This window comes from Girardinichthys multiradiatus, chromosome 8 (genome assembly GCF_021462225.1).
Source record: "Girardinichthys multiradiatus isolate DD_20200921_A chromosome 8, DD_fGirMul_XY1, whole genome shotgun sequence".
Lineage (NCBI taxonomy): Eukaryota > Metazoa > Chordata > Actinopteri > Cyprinodontiformes > Goodeidae > Girardinichthys > Girardinichthys multiradiatus.
In genome coordinates this window covers 11,942,758-11,962,383 of record NC_061801.1, presented here as the reverse complement: position 1 = coordinate 11,962,383, position 19,626 = coordinate 11,942,758, and the positions used below count along the sequence as shown (strand labels likewise).

General features: G+C 37.7%; 1 protein-coding gene across 1 annotated transcript in view; it reads left to right on the top strand.

Annotated features, from left to right (window-relative positions):
* Positions 1-13,665: 13,665 nt before the first annotated feature.
* The window catches only part of LOC124872613 (tumor necrosis factor receptor superfamily member 10B-like), a 29,533-nt gene continuing 23,572 nt past the window's right edge, over positions 13,666-19,626 (top strand). The window contains exon 1 of the mRNA XM_047372814.1: positions 13,666-13,931. Coding sequence (XP_047228770.1) covers positions 13,899-13,931 — 33 coding nt within the window. The 5' untranslated portion in view covers positions 13,666-13,898. The remainder of the gene's footprint in view (positions 13,932-19,626) is intronic.

Genomic DNA, 19,626 nt, shown 5'->3' with positions numbered 1-19,626 from the left:
GTGCTCAGTGCAACATTCTGGAGCAACAGAGTTGACCACCATCTATCACCAAACTGAAATATTTGGGAACATTAAGGTTTTTAATGCAGCTACAGTGGAGAAAGAAAGATGGACCATACCAGAACTTTATATCAGCGTACGCATCTTTCAACAGCAAAAAGGTATGTAGCTCCCTCTGTTACTCACCTGAAACAATGTCAAGCTGACCTAGTAGAATGTGTGTGAAGATGATTGGATGCTAATGTTGTAATGAAGGTTTTATGACTTTTTTAAGGAGTAATTGTGTTGTTTATTGGACATTTTAACATTTTATGCTGTGGACTGTTTGTTGTGATTGTTGTAGCAGCTTTACCCTGCCAAGAAAGAATTTCTCCCAAGAGACAAATAAAGAATCTTGAATCTTGACTTGGGTTATGCAGCAGGACAATGATCCAAAGCACACCATCAGGTCCATCTCTGAATGGTAAAATTTTAATTAAAGTGGTCTAGTAGTTTTTTTCATTTAATACATTAAATGATGGGGCTGCATGGTGGCGCAGTTGGTAGCACTGTTGCCTTGCAGCAAGAAGGTCCTGGGTTCAATTCCCAGCCTGGGGTCTTTCTGCATGGAGTTTGCATGTTCTCCCCGTGCATGCGTGGGTTCTCACCAGGTACTCCGGCTTCCTCCCACAGTCCAAAGACATGCCTGTTAGGTTAATTGGTCACTCTAAATTGACCTTAGGTGAATGAGTGTGTGCATGGTTGTTTGTGTGTTGCCCTGCGATGGACTGGTGACCTGTCCAGGGTGTACCCTGCCTCTTGCCCACAGACTGCTGGAGATAGGCACCAGCTCCCCTGCGACCCACTGTGGAATAAGCGGTAGAAAATGACTGACTGACATTAAATGACCATTTTATATTTACTCAAGTTATATTTATCTGATATTAAAATTTGATTCATGATCTGAAACATTAAGCATGAAGTGTGACCAAATATTAAAACCAGAAAAGTTAGTGAGGAAATACTTTTTTACAGTCCTTTATTTACCCCAAATGTGCTTGAAATTCATAAAAGTTTATTTCCAGTATGTTTCTGCAGGAACTCCTGTAACCATTCGTCTTCTGCTTTGGTAGATTTGAGGAACTTGTTGTGATATTTTTTTTCCCTACCACTACAAATAAATCAGTGTTTCAAAGATACTCCATGGTACACATGAACAGTCATTTATTCTTCCTAACGAAGGTCAAAAAGTTGCTTGGTTTGATAAAAAAAGAAATATCACACATGCTTTGTTTCCATCTAACAAGCAAGACATAGTCATACTTTTGAAAAGCTGCTTACAGTTGCTGTTGGCATGACCAGCAAGACAATTGTGGTCAGAAAAACGGGTCGCTTTGGTCACACACAGTTCAAGGTAAGAATTAGAAAAATTTGCTGGGAATTTATGGGGTGCATATCAATCTTTCTTTTAAGTCAAATTGAAATGATTTCTGCTAGGGAAGCAGCACATTTGACTGTTTGATCATCAGACATGTGAGTGCATATTCCCAATGTTCTCAACAGATTTGAAATCCAAGTTTTCATCAGAAGAGGAAAATGACTTTAGGTAAGTCTCCAACATTTTGGTTTTGTCTGTGGACAAGCTTTTGAGTATCAACTTAACCTCTTGTGAACTCTAATGGTTGCTGGTGGCAGATGTGTTCAGAGGATTCATTGCCTAGATTATCTAACCAGTGAACCAGTGTCCTTGTCAGACCAGGAGGACAATTTAGGCATTATATACTCTAACAAATCAGCTCTTTAATTTATTATTTTCTGAAATAATAACATAATACACCACTAAATAATTTGATTTATCCAGCTCAAGCATCAAAGGTACACTTTCTATGATTTTTCTTTACTTGTTTGTGGGCTAGGTTTTGTCTAGCCCTGTTATGAATACTCAGGAACCTGAAAAAAACAATAAATGTTTACGAATTCCATCATGCATCAAGTAATTCAAACTATTAAAAGGACAAAAGGCAAACTGTAATGTTTGCGTAAAGTCATTTAAGAATATTTAAAATAAATATTATGTGGTAAAAGCAATAAAAATAGAGTACCAGGTTTGCTCAAATTAAACAGGTTGAACGGATACAGTAGTATTGATTGCAGATTATAACATAAATGTGTCATAACATGCCTGTGTTTGGGGTTTTGAGTTTGAGTTCTGTTTACTTTTGTCTGCACTGAGAGGTTTAAGAATCTATCCTAATGTTAGCTGTTTTAAGGGAGATGTACTAGCTGTAGAATCCATCGGTATTGTAAATGTCCAGGACAGACTCAGTTATACTTATTTATTGAAACATTTAAAATAATTTGTCGTATTATGATAATATGAGTAATGGAGATGCCCTGTTCAGAAGAGCGGAGTGACCTTTGGTTTACCCATAGTGTTAGCATATAGGTTGATGATACCATTTCCTCTGTAGCACGTGATTCACTGTTTTCCTCTTCGTCTTCCATGATAGGCTTTGGCAACAGGATTGTGCTTTAATGCATCATTACAATAATTTAAAACATGCTGATGATTAAAGTATTAGACACATTCCAGCAAACTCCTCCAATTAAAAAAAATAATAATTTCAATGCTTTTTATTTGCAAGCAGGTTTGTTATCAAGAAGGTGAAATAAGAGCCCCCTTTCAGTGTGTGTACTAGACTTTTTACCACTTCATTTATTGCCTCACAGTCACAAAGTTTAATTGGTGTTCAGAGATTCTATTTAAGTATATACAGTCCAGTTCAGTATGAAGAGACTCATCAAAATAAAGGATAAATATGTGGAAAAGTATTTAATGTCCATTTTTAAGTACGGTGGAGGACCTTTGGTGCTGTGGGCCTGTTGGTCTTTCAAAGCCCCTGGGAACTTTGGTAATAGTTAAGCTTCTTGAAATACTAGGAGTAACCAATAGGAAACTGAAAAGGGGTTGTCTTTGTGTCTCTCAACTGTCTTATAAACTTCATATAGAGCAAAAAGTCTTGCTTTTCTTTTGATGCTAAAAACAGACTGGTTGCAGCAACCTTCATGTCTGTTCTGGACTATGGTGATCTCCTGTATGTGCATTACTTGACTCAATACCTACACCCTTTGGACTTTGTCTACCATGGAGTACTGAGCTTCATCTCAAACTTTAAAGGTCTTTCTCATCATTGTTTATTATATGCTCGGATTGGATGGCCATCTTTATCTGCCCACAGACTGAAACACCGGCATATCTTCATCTATAAGTCAGGTATGATGGTCTGCTTCCATCATACCTAGAGGCCCACATTACCCAGAAACATACTTGAGGCTATCATTCTCAATGCTTATATCAACAGTCTGTTCCAAGAGTCTTTACTGAACTTGGAAAAATAACATCCAAGTATGCTGCTCCCTCTGCATGGAATAAACTACAAAACTCCCTAAATCTTCAGGAGTTTGTTACCTTAACATCTTTAAATCTCATCTTAAAAGCATCCACATCCGATTGCAGGTGCTTCTGCTAAATTTTATGATCTCTTTTTAGAACTTTAAGCTACTTTTAGTCTTGATTCATTATCTTTCAGGGTTTGTGGTTGGCGTGCCTTGATTGTTACATGTCAGATGTTTTAAAACTGTTTTTTGTGCTGCTCCCTCTTTTGGCCAGGATGATTTTCCAAAATAGATTAATGTAAATGAGTCCTTTTGTTGTTTAATAAAGGTTAATAAATCAATAAATATAATCCAAATCACTTGGCCTAAACAAGAGATAAATTGTTCACCTGACACGAAATCATTCTTCTTCAATGGCCGTCTCAGTCTTCAGACCTAAATCCTTAAGATAACCTGCAAGATGAGCTGAAGAAAAGATAACATAAGAGAGGAAGGACCAAGGAATCCGGACAATGGGGAGATATTGAGGAGAAAGAAACGATCAAAGCCCTCTCTCTATATATTCTCCAACCTTTTAAAATGTTGCAGGAGAAGAAGTGATATTCTTATGGCAAAGGGTGGCTCTGTTTTAACATACTTAAATTCAAAGAAATTTTTGTACTATTTTTAGTGTAAGATTACACTGCTGGACTATAAGAGGAATTTATTTACACATCTCTACTAGGGGTGCCTGTAAATGTAGCCCTATGCACATGTCAAATGCGCACACAATGCATTTGATATGGTGTGCATTACTTGTGTGTTTAAGCATGTTGTTTTGTTTTTGGAGGGTGAAAACCTCAGGGCTGAAACTGTGGAGCATGAGCAGAGCTAATAAACCAGTCCAGTTGAATACAATAACTTCAAATCATTTGATTGTTAACTGTAATATCTGTCTGTCATTTATAAACAAACCAACATCTCTATTTTTCTTAAACTTAAAACTTTGTTGAACTGCAACCCTTCTTTGACACCTCTTAAAAATAAGGAACGGCTCAATTGGGTCCAGCCGTTTTACCTTGCAGCTGCCTCGCAGTTCACAATTAAGCATTTGTGGCGTTGCGAGGATTTGCTGCGCTCTTCATGTGACAAATACTCAAGTCTCTGATTTCTAGGACGTCAGCATGCTTTCTGTAAACACAGACCAGGTCGCCATAAGGCCAGCTTTGTTTGGATCAGTGTGATAAAGAAAAGGCAGCATAATGAGGGGGTCTGTTAGCCGCATTATAGCCTATTCTCTGTGTGAAAGTGGCTTAAGTCCACATAAAGTACATTCCTTTCCTCTTTTATTAAACTCACATAAACACCAATTCTTTTTCAACACTTGTGAGCAACAGAAATATGATGCAGCGAGGTATAATTTGAGCCAAATTATCTGTGTAATGTGTATGAATTCTGAATATATCATATTACTACACAGTTATGTGTGTAATCCTGATGTGTTCTTTTGACATAGGTAGTTTCCTTTCAGAAGGTCCTCTATCAATTTAAATTAGCTTAACAAACAGCATTAAAAAACAAAAATAAGACTCATCTGTAATTTTCATTATTAAAATGTATGGGGACTGCTGTTTCTTACAGTGGTTAAGACTACTAACCTTTCTTTTATTGAAATTGGGTAAGACAACCAGTGAAGTTCATCATTACCTGCTGTGATTATTCCATTGTCAACAGGCAAGACATAGAAAACACTATTCTCTCAGTACTTTATTTAAAATTAGGTGATTTTGAAAGATTTTTTTTTTTTTGCAATGGCATAACAGAGTAAGGGGGCTGAATACAACTGCTTGCTTTGCTTTTCAGATTTTTATTTGTTAAAAATATCTGAAGACTGTATAATTTTCCCCCAGTTTCACAGTAATACACTAGTATGTGTTGCTCTAATACTTAAAATTCCAATAATATAGTTTTAATGGTTAACACAAGGGGTAAGAGTTATATTGCAATATACTGTAAGCAGGCCACTAATCCACTGGGAGCTACTAAAAATGTGTATTCATATATATATATATATATATATATATATATATATCCTAAGGAGCGCTGTTCAATTTTAGCCTCTTTCTTTTAAGTGTGTCTAATTGATAGTCCTGCCTCTGTTTTTTCACCACTCGTGAGCCTGAAAGCTTGAGAAGGAAGAGTAGATGGGCTGAATGTTTTGCTCCGATCCTCCTCACGAACGTGAAGCACATAAACAAAAACTTCAGCTTCAGTGTCACTCTGCAGCCCTTATCTCAGCACAACTTTCACAGCCTGTTGATATTGGCTCCTGCAAAAGGCTTTGCCTTAATGTAAAGCATTCACATTAGTCTCTTTTCCTAATGCTCATAACTATCTTGGTTGAATTGTTATTACCAACATTAGAAGCATAAACAAAACAATTGAGTCATTAAAGAAAGTCAATCATCAGTGAATGCATTTCAACATGCATCCACTGTTTAAAGAATGCTTATTCTATTTTATGCAGACCACTGTTTTGTTTTCAGCTGTAAAAGAACAATAATTTTACTGTGGGGGATTATTTCTGAGTCTGTACAAATATGAAATTGCAAAATCAATCTGGAAAATATGCAATGCATAATTGATGAATGAATCATTTTCATAGTTCCCAACATTCCTAATGTCCAATTGTGTTCAAAATAATAGCAGTCCAACATCACTAATCAATTCAGTGATTGTTTTTGGTAGTAATAATTTTTCTATATGGCAAATAACTTGCTAGTAGGTGTAGTAGAGTCATGGGAAACAAACAGATCCATTAGTCATCAGATGCATGCTGCTGATTCTCGTTAATTGAATGGTGCAAACCTTAGTGTGCAGTTCAGTCAGTGATATCATTCACTTTGTAAAAAAACAGTGGGCCATATTTAAGAACGAAAGCAATGTAAATACTAAATGTGGTCATTGATCTCCAAAATCAGAGTAAAATGGATTGTTCCAGCATTCTTTGATTGAAAAGTTGATTGGAAAACATAAAAGGAAGAATCAGAATCAGCTTTATGGGTCAAGTTTCATAAATATATCAATTTTGGCTGCGATGGACTGGCAACCTATCCAGGATGTACCCACCCCGCTTCTCGTCCAGACTGCTAGAGATAGACACCAGCTCCCCCAAGACCCTGTATGGAAGATGCGCTTAGAGAAAATGGATGGATGGATGGATGGATATCAAATTGGGTAAATATGCATATAAACAGTGTTTTAAAAAAGAAGAAGACAAATAAATAAGGAAGTGCACAAAACAATAGACAATTCAGCTACAATCATCTCAAATGTTTTTTTCCCATCGAAATCAAAACCATAATAGTAATAGTAAAACCACCATTCATGGATGAAAGAAAGGCCAAAATGGCAAAGAATAATCCACTGATCATCTCCAGGGTAATCACAGATGGTGTAGTTACTGTACCTATGAAAACTGTTACTGGAAAACGTCTATCTAAAACCAAGCTATCAGCAAAGAGCCCCCACAAAGTTCTATAGCTGTGTTGGACAACTTGTTTGTTGAATATTGGACCATTTGCACGTTGCTGGACGCCACCAGGCCTCCTGGCGTTTTCGGCCATTTTGTATCCAGCCCGTGCCTACAGATCCCGTCGGCCCCTGTGGCTGATAAGACAGGTGCGTCGCAGCCCTGAGGCCACTGTCAACTATATAACAGAGGATGAGACGATCCACCATTTGCCTTCAGCTGGAGACCGTGACACGGTTACCAACATCTGAAGCATCACCTGGAGAAGAGTCCCAAGTGGATTTCATTTATTCTCTCTTGTTGGCCAACGAAGAATTCATAACTGAGGTTTCTGGAATAAGAAGGCCAGAAATTTCACTTTGCCGATTGAAGACGTTAGTTTAACACGTAACTAAAAAAAACACGGAGTTTCAAGGAGACGAATCACCACCGTGTTTTTGTCCTAGTCGACTTTGATGGTCAGATCATATTTTCCCTTTCGCCAAGGAGGCCAGAGGATGAAGATTGACCGCTTTTCCTGAAGTTAACTGTGGACGCACATTAACTTCCAACTTCCACCCCATTCTCTCTCAACCCCGCTCAGAAGGGAGACAACGACAAGTAAAACCCATCCTTTATTTTTATTTCTTTCTTAGAAAGTCTGGGCAGAGTACAGGAGGTTTTAGTGCAATGAGATTCACTATTTAATCTATTGTGTTCTGAATGATATGCGCATGTAACCTTGTTATTGAAACTTTGATGTGCCGTGTTGGATGCCTGGAAGCCGCTGCGCTCCCAGCTTTGTGTGTGGTTTGCGTGGTTGTTGAACACCTGAGAGCAAGCGCAGATGCGCTGTGAGACTGGACTGTTAAAATAACCTCATGGTGAAATTCACCATTTTCTTTGTCTTCAACTTTACTGCCTACTAGCTTGCCGCCAAACGTTTTATAACCCTTTGTCTGCTCACCTCGCAGAGTTGGGGGAGGTTTTATGACTGAATATAACTGAGTTACAGTTGGAGCCGCGCCACCACTTCCACTCACCACCACACACCTTTGTCATATTATCATTTTTGCCACAACTGCTGGTTTGATCCCATAGGCACCCACTGCTGTTTTGCTTTATTTTGTTTAGTTAGATATTTTACCCCTTTTGTGTAGAACTTTGCATGCTTGAGTAGGTGAAGATTATTAAATCGGAAGAGCGAGTGTATCAGGGCTGTGATTTAATAAATATTCACATAGATGGTAACAGAAGGCGTTTTGTGTTTATTTTGTGCATGAGTGATTCGTCAGTCAAGATAAGGTTGAAGTTCCACACGTTTTGGCAGAAACAGTCGATTAAACAGTGACATCTCTGGTAATAGTTATTAATTATTACTGAGTATTTAATGGTTGTAATTATCAGAGGCGTTGAGCCACAATTACCACACCAGAAGACATCTCTGGTCTCGATTCATAAATGAGGATTTTGGTTAAGAAATTAATTTAGTCAAATTATGATTTTTTATTATAATTATTGATAAAGATTAATTAATCAATAATCATAATTCCAACAGCTGAATAAACAGCATGGGCTAAAGAGGCTATAGTTTGATAAATATGACACTGACTGGCCTAAAGACAAATAGGGCAACATTTTATTTGTGGTTCTTGGGGCAGCAGTAGTTTGTCAGATGACCCCCAAACCACAGAGTTCAAACCATATTACACTCTGAAGCATGATGGCTCAGGCATCATAGTATTGGGATGTTTCTCATACTAAGGTGTCAGTCCTGTTTATTGCATAGCAGGGATCATAGATCAGTTTGAAAATCTCAAATAAGTAATTTGTCCATATGCAGAAGAAAAATTGCTTTATAAATGCATCTTTCAACAAGATGACCTCAAACACATGAGTGATAATGGTTTAAGACCAACAAGATTATTGTTATAAAGTGGCCAGCCCAATCACAGGACCTTATTAAAAAAACAAAAAAAACATGGAGTTATATTAAACATATAAGAGAAGGAATGTGGAATTTAATCGAGTTTTCTTGGGTTGGATTACCTGTTCAGGGGTGCCACAGGTTGGCTGACAATATGGATATATCTGGATCACAACTGCAACTAAACAAGAAAGTCATATAAAAATGTGCATCTTCTACTTCTCATTTCTTTTCTTGGAAAAACAAGTGAAACAATACCCTCCAGGCATCACAAGATAAGGCACTGACGCTCAGGAAGGTTTCCCTTCCTTTTATTTTGTTTTTCAGCCTTTTCCTTTGCAGGTTGCTTGTTTGTAACAGATAAAAAAATCTGATTTAGCACCATCTGTTTCACACACTCATACTCTAATACTTACAACCATGGCTTCAGCAAGTATTCCACACAGGATATGCAAATCTTCCCTGAACTGCGTACCATATAGCTATTTATTTCCTTTAGTGCTAAAGTTAAACATTCTTCTTCATATTAGAAACAATAAATTGTAAAAATCTGTTGACAAATTAGCTGTGGTTCAGGAATCAACCATCTGAACTAATCAACCTTGTGACCATAAATACGGACTTGGTCAGGACAAGCCGGCAAACAGCTCAATCACACGCTTCCTGTTTTTGAGCACGTAGTTGGTGACCTCAGAAGGAGGAGCACAGGATGTTCTCCAAGTGGAAGATACACAGATTTCCTAGACAGCTTTTAATGGAGACATGAGCAGATAAGTAGCATCTGTTCAATAACTGGATGAGTATTGTGTTGTTCTTCCTTTAACAAAAACTAAAAAATCTGATCCTCCTGTGCCACTTTTTAATACTTGTCATTGTGGTTTCAGACACTCAGATGTTCCAGTTTCAGTCTCCCTTCAAGCAGTTTATCAGAGTTGACAACAAACAGATGTAACCAGATGCTCAGATACTGGAAGAAAAAATACATAACCCTTTTTTTTTTTTTTACTTTCTGACATTAAATTGGATTAAACTTTTCCTGTTTTAGCTCAGTTAGATTATCTATTCCTCCTAATAGACCTGATGTCAGGTTTGTAGGCTGCTTTGTTCATTGGCCTTCCGGCTCTGCGCACAAATTTCCTTTGGGATGGGAATCAGGGCTTTGTTATGGCCACTGTAAACCATTGACTTGTTGCCCTTAAGCCACTTTGCAACACATTTTGCAGTATGAGTAGGGTCATTGTCCATTTAATGTCTTGAAAGGTTTCTTTAATATTTCCATGTAATGTTTTTTTCACATCTTGCCCTCTCTTTTGTAAAGTGCACCAGTTCTTACAGCTGAAAAACAAACCCACAACATGATGGTGCCACCTCTGTACTTCTCAGTTGGGATAGTGCAAGCCTCCCCCTTTTTTCTTCCAAATGTAACAATTATCATTATGGCCAAACACTCCAATTTTTGTTTCATCAGGCCCCAGAATGTCTGTAAAATCATAGGTTTTTGAAACTGTATTCAAATGTATTCAAAGGAGTGTGCTTGAGGTGTTGCCATAAATTCAGAAACTCCCAAAGCTGCTGATGATGATCATCTGGGTTTTTAACTGATTAAAGGTATAGTAAACATCTAAATTTGAATAAAATAATACCAAATTACCTTTTAAACACATTTCCTTATTTTGGCATTTAGCAAACAGAAGAAAATTTGGTAATCCTAAAAGGTTATGTGACTTTTATACAGTGAATGTAAATATCTGATTTCAGCTGTATCTCTATGAGAACTGTCACGATTGTGTTGGGGTGTCCGCATGGAGAGTGGAGGTCTTCCATGATAAAATCCCACATTTTTCAAGAACATTAAACCTACTAAGGCATGTTGTCCACAGGACCTTCTGATTGCAATAACCTCGCCCACGTTCCCCCACCTCTCTGTAATGTCACTATCACGCCTTTGGTCACAAGATGTCCCGCTAATCACTGGAATGTTTCATAATACTGCGGTTCAATAGGCAGGAGAATGAGAAGTGAGCCGCTCACCCGGCAGCTTTGAAATGTGTCAAGAAATTGCTCAATCCTTGTTTCTTCACTGCAATGTCTGGACAGTAATTTATTTATACCAGCTTAGTTTGTTTCCTTTAAATTACCCTGGCACGGTCAGCCCAAATGTCTTCCGCTTTCTCCCCTCCCCAGACTTGCAAGCTTTAAACCACAGGGAAAGATAAAATTTTGTCTGTAGGGACCAGATTTGACAGGATGTTTATTGGCTGTTGCGTACCATAGATTTGTGTCATTAAATTCTAAATCAGTTGCTCTTTAAACAGAAGACCTTTTCAATAAATAAAGGCAGAATACAAGCAGAGTTAGAACTTTTCCACTGAGTTTAATGAAGACTTAGTGTCTCCTTTTGTTTGGAAAATGTGTTTTTGTCTCACTTTTGGATCATTCATTCTCTTCTGTTGCACATTAGCCATTTATTACTTGTAGGTTACACATTATATAGACTAGTTAATAAGGCTGGAGTGTGTAACCAGTGGATGAGTGAAGCCTGATCAAAGGTGTAGTCAATGTTTATTTGTATAGCCAATCTAAAAGCAACCGCAGCTTGCATGGGAAAAAATGCACAAGCAGAGTTAAAAGCTGGTAAGGAGAATTAGGTTTTCGGCAAAGATTTGAAACATTAATGGGTCTGGGCAACTGTGATGTGAAAAGAAAGCCGTCTCCAGAATAGGAGTTCCCTCTGGCAAGCCTAAAAACAGCATCGTCAGAGCAGACATAAAGGTCTCAGTTTGTCGAAATGAAATTTTTCACAATCCAGAATAGGATTCTTCCTGTCTATAATTTGCATTTTAGATACGTCAAATGTCAATCCTCTAAGGGGAACTTATGTCACTTTTCTTATTCAAGTACATGGGGATTTTAACACTAGATTCCCAAAACTAGAGTGCCTTGCAAAGTGTTTAGACCTCTTGAACCTTTTCACATGTTACAACGACAAACTTTAATCTATTTTATAATGAAAACCAACGCAAAATAGTACATAATGGTAAAGCACAAGAAAAAAATTGTTTTCAAACAAAAATCTGAAAAGTGTGTCATGCTTTTGTATTCAGCCATCTGAACTTTAACACAAAAACTGAATGCAGCTAAAGGTTTTCAAAGGTCATGTAATAATTAAATAGAGTACAGCTGTGTGCAATTTAGTTCCCCTACCACTCTGTTCATTCAGTTAATCTTAGAAATCCAAAATGAAAACCTGTTCTAGACATCTTGGACATAATTTAACATATCCAAAAACACACAACAGATAACTGATACTTTCAGAAGTAATACGAATGGATATCTAGAAGAAAAAAACTTCTGGGAAAATGTTCTTTAGAGATATAGGACCAGAGTATTTTATAGGGATTTTATGGGAAAGACTAACCCAAAATAGAGCATAATCGTTAAGTGGAAGGAAAAGTGTAGAAAAATTTCTTTTTTATACTTAAAAATCAGAAAGTATGGCATGAATTTGCATTCAGCTCATCTCAGTTATTTCTTTGCAGAACCTTTTTTTGCAGTTATGGCAGTAGGTCATTTTGGAGGAGGTCTTTACCAGCTTTTCACATTTAGAGACAGACGTTTTTGTCCATTCTTCTGTACTAAAATGTCAGATTGGATGGGGCATGGCCCAGTCTCAGGTTATCTTTTAGGATTGGTGTGGATTTTAGTCCATTTATCTTCTCTTAAACTCTGGTCAGCGTCTCTGTCACTGCTGGAGAAAAGCATCCCCACAGCATGATGCTGCCACCACTTTGCACCATAGTGTGCTTATAATGATTTGTCATGGATTTACACTTTGCATCTCAATAAGATATGACGTCTTTTGGATGAATGCGTTCATGTGTCACGCGTGACACATAGCACATTGATCCAAGATTGTACACCTGAGAAAAACCATAGAGAGAAAAATATGTCTGTATTGCAAACGATATTGTCATCTGGATATTTACCAAAAATGATGATTTTCTCAAATTGTGCAGCCCTAGTCCTCTACATTGCAACATGGCTACATAGCTTGTGATAAAACTGAAAACAGGATGTCTTAGACCTTTGCTTGCTATGAAAATGACTTTGCCACTATTATAAAGGGCAGATGTGTGGAGTACGTGAATAAAAGGTATAATTTGAACAAATTCTCCCACTTGAGCTGGTAATTCTATTTTTTTATTTTTTTTTTTAGTGTATCAGAGAAAGGGGGTCTGAACATATTTGCAAGTCACACTCTTTAAATGCTTTTTAGTTGTAAAAACCTTTAAACAACATAAAATGTTCCTTTCATTTCACAGTTATATGATACTTTGTGCTAATCTATTACACACAAACTCAATTAAATGAAATACACATTATATACAATGTGGCTTATTTGGTAATGTAACATGACACAATTTAAAAACGTTCAAGGGAAGCAAATACTTTTGCAAGGCACTGTATGTTAGAACTGCTTCTCACAAAACACAGGAACGTTTCTTTTACCTCTGAGTTTTTTAACCTGGATGTATTTGAAGAGGTGTGTGTCAAGAAGCAATTAACTTGCAGACCCCCATGCAGTATCTGAGGTTTGTAGGTAAGAAAAAAAAAAAAAAAAAAAAAAAACACTAACAATGTGCTTTAAAGCAGCTGACGAAAACTCAGAAGGCAGTTAAAATGAATCAGTTCCATGCCTGAGATACAACAGAGCATACATGTTAAACTACTTCCAGTGTTGCAAGAACGTGTTTCGCTTCAAGAACCGGAATAATTGCCTGCTAAATAATAATTCCAGTGAGGATAAGGCGTTCTGATTGGCTGTTTGATGAGTGACGTCAGCCGCTGTTCTCGAGGCATCAAAAAAAAGTCTCGTTTCGCTCTCAGACTGTGTGTCTGTCTGTTCACTGCTCAGGAAAAAACGCTGGAAAGTTCAGACTCTAACTCAGTGAACTCATGAAAGAAACCGGATGACGGATAGATTTTAAGCTGGACTCGCGTGTCCGTGGTTGTTTTTCACTCTGATTGGGTTTTTTAGACGTTTTCAGATTGGTGCTTCGGAACGCGAATTGGTTCGGGATTGACTCTAATCTCGAAGTTCCCAAGATGAACTTCGATGCGGTGGTCGGAAAACCTTTTGTAAGTAGACGCGACAACGACATTCTGAACTCTGTGTTATTCAATGAAAATGTTTTAACTGTCTGCATGTTGTTTTCAAACACTAACTAAAGTTTAATGGTTGTATTAAAGATAGAGTTTGTGTAATGATTTAGTGTCGCGCACTAAATCATGTGAAGAGTGTCTTAAATAAACTAGTTTTAGCGAATTTAACTTAAGTAAAATCACAATGGCGTTAAAAAAAAAATAGAGAATTTCGGAAGCTGAAGTCAAGGCCAGGCCTGTGAACTTGTGAGGAGATAAAACAAGCCCCTTCATTGTCCCACAGGAGCTCATACACAGGAAGCAACGCTGTGTTTGTTGTTGCTGTGCATTTACGTGTTTATTTCTGTAGATATTTAATCATTCTCTTCTCCCTGACTCCTGCTTCTGGGTCCATTTCCTCTGCACAGTACATGTGCTGCATCATTCACCCTCCCTCAATCCAACATTGCAACCACCATCTGTGTTGGAGATCATGTGGTCAGATTGTACAGACAAGCCCCATATGATGGCCCTGGGCAGAGCCGGTCCAAGATTGTATGGGGTCCAAAGCAGAGTTTGATTTGATGGGACTCATTTCCACTTTAAATGATTTGTTTAGAAGTTTTTAGATGTGCAATATCTTACCTGCAATAGATAATTCTCCTGATGTCGCACTTTAGTATGAATCCACATTAATTGGTCTGAGAGGGGCCAAGACTGTAGCGGATTTCATCCTGTCTTAAAATAACTGCAGTCTTTGAAGTGAATGCTATTTAATGAACAGTCACCATTGTCTGGTCTGCACTGGACCATGATTTGTAAAGAAGCTAGTGATTATTTTCCCTGGGAATGGAGGTAGGAGGTCTTCCTGTGTAAACACATACTGAGATTGAAACATGCAAGTCATTTCCACTCCGACTAATGGTAGAAATAAAAAATTGTGTGAAAAGAAATAAATATTTTTGTGGTTTAACTGAACACTATTTTATTAAGTATTTACAGTGTCTTAGTTCTCTGTCAGACAGTTATTTTGGCTCAGAGCACTTTGCATGTTTCGTTCCAAGTATGTTTTACGGTGTAATATGATTGGTGGCACACCACTTTCTGCATCCATTTTGCGATAATCATATATCTTATTTGTAAATAACTGTCTAATATAAACATGACAACCGTTCAAAGGTTCATGAAATGGTGTTCCTATAACCTGGCATAGCATTTTTTTGAGACTGGAGTTCCTAAAATTTGGTGCCTCAGGTACCCGCTGAATTTACATTAAATGGAGATGCAAAGAGTTATCTAGTGCAAGTCACATATTAACTGCTTATAAGGTTTTATCACAACCAAACCTCAAGAAAGCACAGTGCATCTAATTTCTGTTTTTAAATTTTCAAGCTTGTATCCATTTACTTTCACTATTCATTGATAATCCAACAATTAAACTCAACCTTTCTCTGAGTCTGTTTTGCTTGACCCTTAAAAGAGTGATCTGAGATTATTTATGAAATAAAAAGCGGTAAATAAATTGCGGAGGCAAGTTAATTTCTCTTGGCTCATTTGTTTTGGGACTAGTGTCCAATGTACAGTGCAGACTCAATAGGTGGTAGAAGGATGGGTTAATAATAATTTCTGCTAATGAGAATCATCAAATGTTAGCATTTCTTTACTGAGATTTACTTTCTAATTTTACATTGTAAATGGAGAGTGACTCAAACACAGTCTGGAACAGAAAAAAAAAAATTTAATTCGATGCGTTATCTATGACAGGAAGATGTTTTCCTCTGCTTGGGTGCAACTACTACATTTGTCAGTTCTTTTAAATTCCAAAAAAAATTTGAATTTAGGACAGTTTTGGGTTCTTTTAAGATTATTATTCCAAAGCTTTCGTAGCAAATTTAAATTAAGCTCCCTCTTAATAAATTTAATTTTGTACATTTAAAAGTTTGAGGTCCATGTTTTGCGTGAAATGTCAAGTCCCCGTGAGGTCCTCTAGGTTCACTAAGCAGCAGCTTAGGTTGTTAATGCCTTGAGCCTTGAGCCTGCACTGGCCCTTGGTGCTCTAATGACCACTTTTAACAAATGGCCGGCAGTGGAGTGCTCTTGGACTGGTGCAAGCTTTAACTCAAATTGTGTGCAGACGGTGAGAAGCATGTTTTTTTATGAGCATGACTGGGGTTGTGATCAGTTAATCCCCCTCCACAGAAAAGAAGCCCTGAATTCACTTTGCCAGTTAGTCAATTAAAAGACAGAAAGCCTCTCAGCAGTTTTTCCAGGAAGTTTTATCCCTCTCAGACCTGCACAGAGACGCCTTTTCATTCCCACACTGTTGGTTTTTCCAACGGTGGGCCACCAAAGCCTGACATTTTTAGGCTCAGTATGTTCTAATGGGTAAAATGGGTAAAAGGTGAATTTGACATTAATTTGGTGCAAAAGGATGGCTCTACTCCCTTTCTTACACAAATAAATATTTTTTTTCTAAGAAAGACAAGAGGTTTCAAAGATAGGATGGCAAATTATGCTTTGGCTGGCCTTGTTCTATGGCTGATAAGGGCAACAGTCATATTCATTAAAATGAACTGATTGTGACTTTTCATCAAATATTCTTTCCATTTAAACCCACTTTAGAAATATCCCATCTGCTGATGAGACTGTAAGTCTATTATTTGGTTTCTCTGTTGTCAGATTCATGTTTAAAGTTATGCAGTCTTCCGTTACTGAAATCAGATTTACTTCTCAGGGTGGCAAAGTCAATGTTTATCTCTTCTGTAAACCACAGTACATTCTGGAAGCCTTGCCAGCAGCAGGCCTTGTTGCTAAGGGATTGTGAGGAAACTTCTACCCCCTCCCCACCGCCCTCTAGCACTCTCTTATCACCCCCCTCCGAATTGCCAGAGTGTACGTGCCTGACCCTCATGTAAACTTCCTGTCCTGAGTACACAGATATGCTGATATTAGTGGCATCAATTTACTTCTTAGAATTGTCATGCCCATGCAAATGTATACAAGATTGTTATCTGTGATTGCTTTATGCGTTTGGGTGTTGGTTCACACAGGAAATTGTCCCCTAAGTCACTGGGGACAACACAGACAGGGGCAGGACTGACATCTGGGACATGCAGAGGCCAAACTGTTAAGCTTGAGGCCAAAAAATGGTCCACTCTACAGTTCATAGTATTGTATCTGCTGCTTTGTGCTGCTCCACTACCTGTCCGTGAGAAGAGTTGTAATCATGCTTGTGGCTAAGAGAAATTACTCGGGGAACTGAATGATGCAACGCAAGAGCAACCCACTCACTCCCAGACACCAGGTGCCTTTGTATTTTAAGAGTCATGATCAGAGGTGTTTTTATTGCATGCAGGTTCATGATTCTGAAGAAACCTGTTGTTGGTTCTGCTGTTAAGGTGAATCACACCAGTGATATCAAAGGTACGCTGACTCACTTAGGAAGGGCCACCTGTTCAGATGCTGCGAACTATATAATGCATACCAACAGAGGCCAGTCATGCAGTAAACCACCTGAATGCTGAAGATAAATGAAAATGATTTATTGTCAAACAACCTTACCTCATCCAGCTCCACTCTGTTTTTGTACCAATAAGTAACTAATTCTGGATTTCACACAGTCTCCTTTTGAGTTCACCATCCGCTTTGATGTATGCACTCTTGATAATAGCCTTTAGTTAAGTGTTTGGAATTTGAGCTTTCACTGTCCTCTTCAGGGACATTAGGTGTCATAGGGTCAGTTGGGTCCATATTGCAGACTTGGATTCTCTTGGTCAGAACGTTCTTTGATGCTTTGTTGTAAAGATAACAATGACTTCTGAGGAAGCTATTTTTATTCTGTGCAGAAGAATCCGGACGTAGTTTATCATTATCCATACATTTGCTTTATGTTTACATAAATGACACATAGAGATCTGTACAGGAGTCACTGGAATTTTCTTCAGAGGTGACGCTGAATGGTGTAAATAAGTCATGGTTCTCAGCAAATCCGTGTCACAAAAAAAGTAAATGAGCATCTTAAAAGCATCCACTATTTTAATAGATTATCAAGGAACTGCAGAGAATTTTCTTAGTCAAACTTACAGGCAGTGTACCAGCTCACATTTTACTGTAAAGAGACATTTAACAAAACAGGTAACCACCAAGCTCAAGTCTTAAAATTAAAACATAATCTGTTTCTAAGGGTTAGAGCAAAAGTTTCCAAACTGTTTATTTAGCTTCTAAGCTCCACAATAACTGTGGAAGAGACTTGTGACAGCACAAACATCAACAACAAACAATATATTGTTTTCATCTGCTTGTTAGCATTAGATTTAAGAACATAAATATGTTTTACAGTTACCACCTTTGGTATTTTGGAAGACGATCTCAATACTCCACACTTGCTGACTGGATACTCCCAGTGGGGCTTAGGCAATGGCTGGTATGAGATTCTCATGCTATGATATTATGTGACTAGAAAACTGTGGTTTTAAAATAGTACCTTTTAATAAGAGTGATAGGTAGCAGTCCTTTACGTTTCCCATAATAACTGTCAGTATTTTTTCACTGGTCTTTTCCGTAAGTATGAGGAAAAGCAGTTGCCTTCTTTTTTGTCAGCTGACTGGCAGTGTGCAGCAGCTAGTGGAGGAATGGCAGCGAAACATTTTGCTGTGCTCCATACAGCTGGTAAAACCACCTTTATCTTAATAAAGAGACTTTGAGGTAAAGTAACGGTATGCTAGAAAGTTTTATGTTCAGGGATCCTTTTCTCAGGACAAACATAAAGGTGGTTGTAAACGTTTATGTAGTGTTAAACTGACATTCTTTTAAAGTCTGTTTAGATTGAATAATTAAAACATCTTAACAGTCCCTCCTAAAACCTCTACAAATGCCAGAAATATGCATACCTGGATTAAATTGGCAGAAGTTCGTCAACCCTTTGGAGCACATGCAGAAGCTTGGTTTCTTTTTGGAGGTAACACAGGTAATATTTAACCTGAGCAGTCATACCTATTGTAACCTCTGTAGTTATTGAAGTTGGATCACATTGAAATGTAACTTTTTATTTTTTTTATTTTTATGTAACTCTACATGGAAGGCTAAAGATATGGACTCAGAAATAGAATGAGATATTAGATACAAGTCCAAACCTATTCTGTAGAGCTTTTTCTGTGAGTATGTCCTTGTGTTTTCCATTTTTAAACAGAAAAAAACCTCTATTTATGAACTTCAAAAGGCTGTAATTCCTAAATCCTGCAACACATCATCAACGTCCTTCAGCAAACTAAAAGTCCCAAAAGAGGCAAAAGGTCTAGTTGACATTGTTGATAACTTCACACAGGTAAGCATAGAATCTCTCCTTCCCCTTATGCACACACACAGGTAAACACAAGAATTCCCCGTCATGCGCTCAAAGATGTATTCATTTGCTTATTTTAAAATGGTATTTCCCAGCTAAACGGCATATAAACAAACCACATCTGTACATAAGTTTCCTTTTACTGGTCAATGATAGAATCGTCTCCTTCTAAGTCTTCCTGCGTCCAGTTGGCAACAAGTGAGAACCCGTCTCGGTCCAGTCCTCCTCTGAAAAGTTGCTTTCCCTTCTCTACCTACTTCATCAGGGATTTAGCTACTCCTAACAAAAATATTTAGCCATTATTTGTTTAGTAAAACACGAAAGTCATGCGTTAATGCTATATGCAAAACT